Source organism: Phascolarctos cinereus, unplaced genomic scaffold (genome assembly GCF_003287225.1).
Source record: "Phascolarctos cinereus isolate Bilbo 61053 unplaced genomic scaffold, phaCin_HiC Scaffold_4;HRSCAF=312, whole genome shotgun sequence".
Taxonomy (NCBI): domain Eukaryota; kingdom Metazoa; phylum Chordata; class Mammalia; order Diprotodontia; family Phascolarctidae; genus Phascolarctos; species Phascolarctos cinereus.
In genome coordinates this window covers 136,475,257-136,482,391 of record NW_027555847.1, presented here as the reverse complement: position 1 = coordinate 136,482,391, position 7,135 = coordinate 136,475,257, and the positions used below count along the sequence as shown (strand labels likewise).

The 7,135-nt window shown below is 50.3% G+C and overlaps 1 protein-coding gene across 1 annotated transcript; it reads right to left on the bottom strand.

Moving 5' to 3' along the window:
- Positions 1 to 313: 313 nt before the first annotated feature.
- Positions 314 to 4,555, bottom strand: LOC144456509 (serine protease 33-like). The gene is made up of 6 exons (XM_078151715.1): positions 4,470 to 4,555; positions 4,281 to 4,366; positions 3,046 to 3,230; positions 1,835 to 2,106; positions 1,352 to 1,521; positions 314 to 818 (listed from the first exon to the last, which is right to left on the bottom strand). Exons 1-6 carry the CDS (start codon positions 4,519 to 4,521, stop codon positions 582 to 584), a joined length of 1,002 nt encoding a protein of 333 aa, XP_078007841.1. The 5' UTR covers positions 4,522 to 4,555; the 3' UTR covers positions 314 to 581.
- Between the last annotated feature and the right edge of the window lie 2,580 nt (positions 4,556 to 7,135).

Genomic DNA, 7,135 nt, shown 5'->3' with positions numbered 1-7,135 from the left:
CAAAACTGGGACTAGAACACAGGTCTGCTAAGTCCCAGTCTAAATTTTACTCCAGTATGCCATCCTGACCCCTTGCTTGTGTATAGGCTGTGGTTAAGTTCATGGAACAGAGGGTATTTTTGTATTTTACTCCTTGCCATGGTCATATTATCCTCACCTTTCTCATGGCTCTGGTGGAGATATATTGGTTTTTGCTTTTGCTATTCTTTGACTTTTAGATGCATTTTTTTTTGAGGGAGGAGGTGAATGGGAAAAAAGGAAAGGGGAAAGGAGAAAGTGGAGTTCATGACATTCAAACCACAGTTTAGGGGTCTATTCAACTTTATTAGGCACTTTAGGTTAGAATTAGGAAGCTTTCAGAGTCCCCCAGGGGCAGAACTAGGTAGGAGGAGCAATTCTAGAATTAGGAGGATCCTGGATCAGGTGGCCCTCTGAAGTTGTCAGGAAGTGGGGGAGGGACCCGGATGTTCATCTCTGTTTCTTCCTGAAAGAACCATCACCCAATTTTCCATGCAAATACCGAGTCTCACTTCCCTTCCAATTTCACTTTCCCAGCACACACTGAGCTGAGTTGGTCATTTTTAGAAACCAGGAAGAAATAACGGCAAGAGCTGGTGGGATTGGGGATGACTGGGCTCTTGGTGGGGGGGGTGCAGGGCTGGGGTGCTCAAGTGGGCCTGGATCCAGGGCCAGTAGTGGGCCACACTGGTGTAGACACCTGGGCGGTTGGGCAAAGCACATCCCTTGCCCCAGCTCACCACACCTTCGAGGACCCATCGACCAGACTGGATGCACACCAGGGGGCCCCCAGAGTCTCCCTGAGGGAAGACAACAGCTCAGCTCTTCTGGTGTTCTCTGCCCCCAATGCCTTTCTCAGAACTCAGGCTGTTGCTGTCCCGGCTCGCAACCCCCAACCTCAGCATCCCTCTTCCCTTCCTAGCTTGCCAACTCCTCCTTCCATCTTGGAACCCAAGTGTCAGGTCTTAAGGCTGCTACAGCTGAGGTCTCCACTGCATCCTGTTCACTGATGTATGGGGAATGGGAAAGGATCTGACTACTTGAGCCATTGTTCCTTCCCCTACCCTAACATGGGGCCATTAGAACCTAAAGAAGGCTCCTATATGAAACCTTCACATGATTTCCACAGTTTTTTGGCCAGGTTTGGTGGATCGACTAATATCCTACCCTTTTTGCAATGCTAAAGTGAAGACACCTTGGCAGGGTTCCTCACGATTTCTCATGCACCCAGTTCACATCCCTTCTTTGAGGTGGAGATGGGGGGAGGAGGCCCACCTTTGTGGGCTGGTACAGCTGGGAGGGCTGTAATCCTAGGTCCCAGGTGGGGTCTTACCTGGCAGGCATCCTTGCTGCCTCTGGCATAGCCTGCACATAGAGTGCCAGGCAAGACTATGGCCTCTGAGAGGGGGATGTCGGAGTCCATGTGGTAAAGCTGATCACAGGCCAGTCTGTCTATCAGGGGGACCTGGACGCCCTGCAGGGGCCGGGAGCCAGGCAGTGGTGCTGAGGGAACAGGACAGAACAGGGATGGGGCAGCCCTGGGGCATGGAGAGGAATAGCAGCCTCTCAGAAATACTTCTCTAGTAGGGGTAGGGGAAGGAGAGCAATAGAAATCTGCCAGAAGGGATAGGGGCACACTGGGAAAATAAGAACTGTGGGTTCGATGGAGAATGCGGAAGGGGAGCATTTGGACTCAGTAGTGAGGCGGTAGGTATGCAGTTCCTTCCTCCCCCCCAACTTGGGGGGTAAGTGGATGGGGCAGAATACAGAGTTCTCTGCCAGGAGAGGCCACCTTGGTCCCTCCTTCTCAGCTCACCTCCGAGCTGGAGGCTGCCCCAACCAGTGACCCAGCACCGGGTGCCTGGGGGTGGCAGGGCTCCAGGTCCAGGTAGGCAGACCGGCCGGATACGGGCACTGAATGGAACCGGGCTGTGGAGCTGGACCAGCGCTATGTCGCCCTGGGCCCCGTCTTCCGTAAAGTTGGCGTTGAGCACGACCCGCAGCAGTGGCAAGGAGAGAGCTTGAGGCGAGGGCCGGGCCAGGCGGAACTCCCCTAGTCGTACTCGGTACTCCGACAGCCTCACGGGTCTGGGGGCGAGAGAGCCGGAGAGAGGCTTAGGCGGATTAGAACTGCAACCCAGGGCCTGGGAAGGGAGGAGACAAGTCCCTCCAGTCACCTCTTCCTCCAGCAGCCCGCTTGCTCTGGTTCTTCCCGGGGCCCGAGGTTGGCCCTCGCCGCAGCACTCCACAAACCTGCCCGCGTCCCCACCCTCCCCTGGCGTCCCCCACCCCAGCCTCCACGTGGTGCAGGGCATCAGCCTCGGGCCTCTTTCTGTTGGCCTCTCTCTGCCCGACAGTCTTCGCGCCTCGGCCTTGCAGAGGAGTCAGGCGTCCTACTCCTGGAGAGGTCCCAGCGAAAGTTTTTATCTTCCTAGGGTTTACGGCTGGCGCCCAACCCTCCCATTTTACAGCTGGGGTTCAGAGTAGTTACTGAAGGTATTTATATACCTGTATTAAATACCGGAAGTATTTGACCGAAGGTCATCCAGGCACTAAATAGAAGAGCTGGATTCGAACCTGGGTTCTGTGGCTCCAAAATCAATGTTCGGAACACTCTACACCCAGGCTAATTGGTCCGACTCTGGAACTTATTTCCTTCTGGGACCCAGGTGTCCTCCCCCTTCCCGTCCTTTTTCCTACTCCGAAAATCCAAGTATCCTCTGCTTCTCTTCTGGCTTCTTTTCTGAGTCCTCTGACCTCCTACCTTCCCAAACCGTGTTCTTCCCATCCCCTGGCCCAGAATGAGAGGGGAACAGGAACCTACGAGTCCTGTTCCCTTGCCCCCTTTCCTTTCCTAGGGTCCAGGCTTTAGGATTCCTAGGGCTCCCATTTTTTCCCAACCACTCAGACATCCATTTCTGCCCATTCCCTACTCCAGGCATCAGGCTGTTTCCCCCCTCAGACCCAGCCATTCCCTTCCAGTCTCTGTCCTACCCAGATCCTTCTTTGTTCCCTCCCAGAACCAACCTTGGGAAGCAGTGAGCTGCGGTCAACACCCACTGGCGAGAGATGAGTGAGGCCCCGCACACATGAGACCGATGGTACTGCAGGCTGGCTTGCCATGGCCACTCCCCCTCCCGGGCATCCCTCCCGCCCACGATGCGGCCAGATATCCGGGGCTGCCCACAGCCTGGGGAGACATAGGGGCAGGCCTGGTGAAAAAGGGCATCGGAGTTTTGTGAAAGGGATAATGAGAACCCGGAAGATGGGACATTTCTGGTTCTGGGAATGGGGTGATGACAGGCTGAGAGGCAAGATGCCTCAGAGAGAATAGTGAGGCCAGGAGATAGATCAGGCCAGCGTTAAGTGGGTAGAGAGGCCGGTTCTGAGGGCTTTGTACCTGGAAACATCTGTGTTTCTGCAGCTCCTGGAGAAAGAATAATAATTATAACTGACTTTTATATAGTTCTGCAGTTGATCCTCATAAAACTTTGTGAAGGAGGCAGGCATAATTCTCTCCATTTTGCAGATGAGAAAATGGGGACTAAGAGAAGCAATGTTGTGTAATGGAATGACCATGGAATTTAGAGTCGGTAGACCCAGTTAGGAATCCTAGCTCAGCTACTTACTTCTTGTGTAACCTTGGGCAATTTTTTTTACTCCCCTGGGCCTCAGTATCCCTTCTTTGTAAAATAAGGGTATTGGACCATGATCTCCAAGGTTCTTTCTAGCCTTAAGTCCTATAAATGACCAAAGTAAGGGATTTGTCCAAGTTCACATGGTTATTAGGTGTCAGCACCAGGATTCACACTGAGGTTTCTATCGCACTGCAGATGCTCCACAGAGAAAATAAAGAGATGGGGCTGGTTAACCTGGTTGTGGGTGTAAAATAATACGGAGGAAGGGAGATAACACAGAGAAGGGCTTAGAGACAGTAGGAATCTGACAACCAAACTGGGATGGGATAAGGGGAGTGATTAGGTTAGTTCTCTTGTATTTGGTAGAGTTGGAACAGAAAAGGGGAATATAATTCTAGAATGGGGGAGGGGGTGACTATGAATAACAGAGAAAATGAGTAAGAAAACATGGGATGCAGTGTTTTTCTGTGGTGCTTGGGGCCTGGGCCCCAATAATCAGGTTGTAGTAATGGGAAGATGGGAAAATGCCTGGAGTCTAGACTGGGGAGCCAGCAACTTCTTATATGTCTGGGTTGCAGGGGAACCTCCAGAGAAAAGGGTCTTAGAAGGGAAATCTCCTCTAACCCTTAGGGATGCAGAGATTTCAGAGCAGTGGGGATGAATAAGCCAGAGAGGAAGAAAGCTGAAGGTGGAAAGGCAGATCAGGAGTTCTGGGAGGAGAGAGAAATAGTTCAGTGTGCTAAGAATCAGTGTTCCTCAGTATCAGTTCTCTTCCCACCTGCCAGTCCTGTCTACCCCCCCCTCCTCACTTACCCAGCAATAGCAGTAGCAGCAGAGGGCCCTGTCGGCATGAATACTCCCTCATTCTTTCTCACTGGGTCCTGAGGGAAAGGGACAGAGCCAAGGAGGTAGGAAGGACAACCCTAAATAGGTGTGGAGGAGAAGGTTGAGTGAACTCAGAAGCCTTGGCCCCCACACCTTGGTCAATAACCCCCATTCCTTTTCACCTTGTGTCTTTGAGAGTCCCACTTCTGCACCCTATCTGCTATTGTCTCCCAGAACCCAGGGGTCTGGATTCTTCAGTCCTTACAGCTTTTCTGGAACCCAGGAATGCGGTATCTCTCCCTTCTCACCCATTAGTCTGGGCTCTTCTCAGCAACTTTATGGAAAACATTGAAGGGGGTGGTGCTGGTGGGGGAAGAGTTTAAAATGTTGCAGAAGGGAGGAGGCTGGGGGGTAGGGGAGTAATTAAAGGGGTTGGGGGTAGGCCTGGGGTGGTGCTCTCTGAGGCTAAAGAAACAAAGATGCCTTCAGAAGCTTATTTGTATGCGGTGAGATAGGGAACAGGACACCTGGGTTTCCGGAAAGGAGCTGCTTCTCTGGCTCAGGACACCTGGGTTTAGGGAGGATGTTGGCCTGGGAAGGGGTGGGGTGAGGGCTGGAGAGTCAGATGTCCTGTGTTCTGAGAGGGCAGCAAGCCTGGGAGAATATGTGAGAATCTGGCAAAAAGGTGCCAAATAGGATGAAATCTTTGCTAGACTCCCAGAAACCCCTAGGAGGATAATTAGCAGCTCATCCCTGAGGAGCCTGTCTCCATTCTGAATCCTGTCCCATTCAGTTTCATATTTCACCTTCTAAGCCACTATTGTTTGTTCTGGACAGTTAGCACCACACATAGAAAAACTCTGTTCCCACAACCCCACACTGATCCCTAACCCTGACTCCAGACAGAAACCCCTCCTCAATCCTGGCCCCAGACCAATGTCCATCCCCCAACCCGAAACTGCCTTCTATACCTGACTCTAGACTGCCCACTAACTCTAGTCTGTCTCCAATGTGATGCTTAACCCTGGCCTCCAGATTGACCTAGGATTACAGAATGTTGGAAAGGAGTTTAGAAATCATTTAGTCCCTCATTTTACAGAAGAGAAAATCGAGGTCCAGACTAATAAAGGGACTTAACCTTAACTTATACAAGTTGCTGAGCTGAGATTCAAACCCAGTTCTTCCAGTGTGGGCCCTCATAACCTTAACCTGGCCTATTGAAACTGCCAGCTGATTGGGCTCCTTGCTTCAAGTCTCATCTAACTTCAAACTCTCCTCCACTCAGCTGCCAAAATGATCTTCCTAAAGTGGAGCTTTGACCATATTGTCCACCCTCTCCAACTCCCCCCCTCCCCTAAACCGAAGTAGCTCCATATTGGCACTAGAATGAAATACAAAATACTTTGGCATTTAAAACCTTCACAACCGAGCCTCTTACAGCTTGCTCCCTTTCACCCTCCATTTGTCTACTTGCTCTTCCTTGCATACAGTATTCAGCTTAAAATTAATTTTATAAGCATTTATTATCTCTCCTTCCCATTGTCCCCCCCCATTGAATGGCAAAATTAAAAATTAATAAAAAAAAAAAAGGAAACAGTCATATTGAGCATATATATAGCCCAGCAAAACAAATTCCCACTATGATGTTGTCCAAAAATATATGTCTCAGCCAAGGGGGTGTGGGATGGGGTACATCACAGGGTTAGGGAGTGCTAGTCCCAGTCTTGGCACATGGGAAGAAGGAGGGAGGCTCTACCATGGGGCACAAAGTTTCTGATCCAACCCTTTCCAACTGTTCTCTAAGCCTAGACTTGAGATAGCAGCAGCTTGCTGGAGGACCATTAATCCCTAGCCTTGACAATGACTGTTGCTTCTAAGGAGAAAACTGGTCAGGAGCATCATATGATAGAAGGGAGAAAGTGAAGGAAGCAAGCTTTATCGAACAGAACAACTCCCAAGATGAAGGGGAGATCAGGGAGGATAGAGGGAGAATAATATGTTGAAGTTCTCTGTGAAATGAGGCACCTACAACTGGAGAAGTGAGGTAAATTTTCGTAGGATTCTTATCTGGCATGGGGGGGGCAAGGGAGAGAAGTTTGGAGCTGAGGACTAGTGCTAATTCATGATGGGGGGAACTCTTGGGGAACTAATAGGTCAGTTGATATTCAAATGAAAAAAGAGATTTTAGGCAATTGCTACAGGCCTGACTTGGATGAGGTGACTGGGGATTTGAGTTTCCCTTGGGTTTCTTCCGTTAGCAAAATGGGGAGGCTGCAGAAATCTTTATGCCCTTCATTTCCAGTTTTAGGCTGCTATAAGTGTTTTTGTACATGCCAGTCCTTTTCTTCCTTTGGATTATAGGCCTAGTGGTGGTGTGGCGGGGTCAGAGGTATGCACATTGTAGTGACTTTTGGAACATGGTTTTAGAATGGCTAGACTAATTCACAGCTCCAGCAACAATGCATTAGTGTGCCTGCTTTCCTGCAGCCTATCTAATTTCATGCATTTTCCCTGGTTGTCACACACACACCTGTAATGATCTCCCTTTTCATGTCTGCCTCCTGGCTGACCTGGCCTCTTTCAAACTTCAGCTCAAATACCACCTTTTCTAAGATACCTTTTCCAGTCCCCTTTCCCTTCTAATGCCTTCTTTC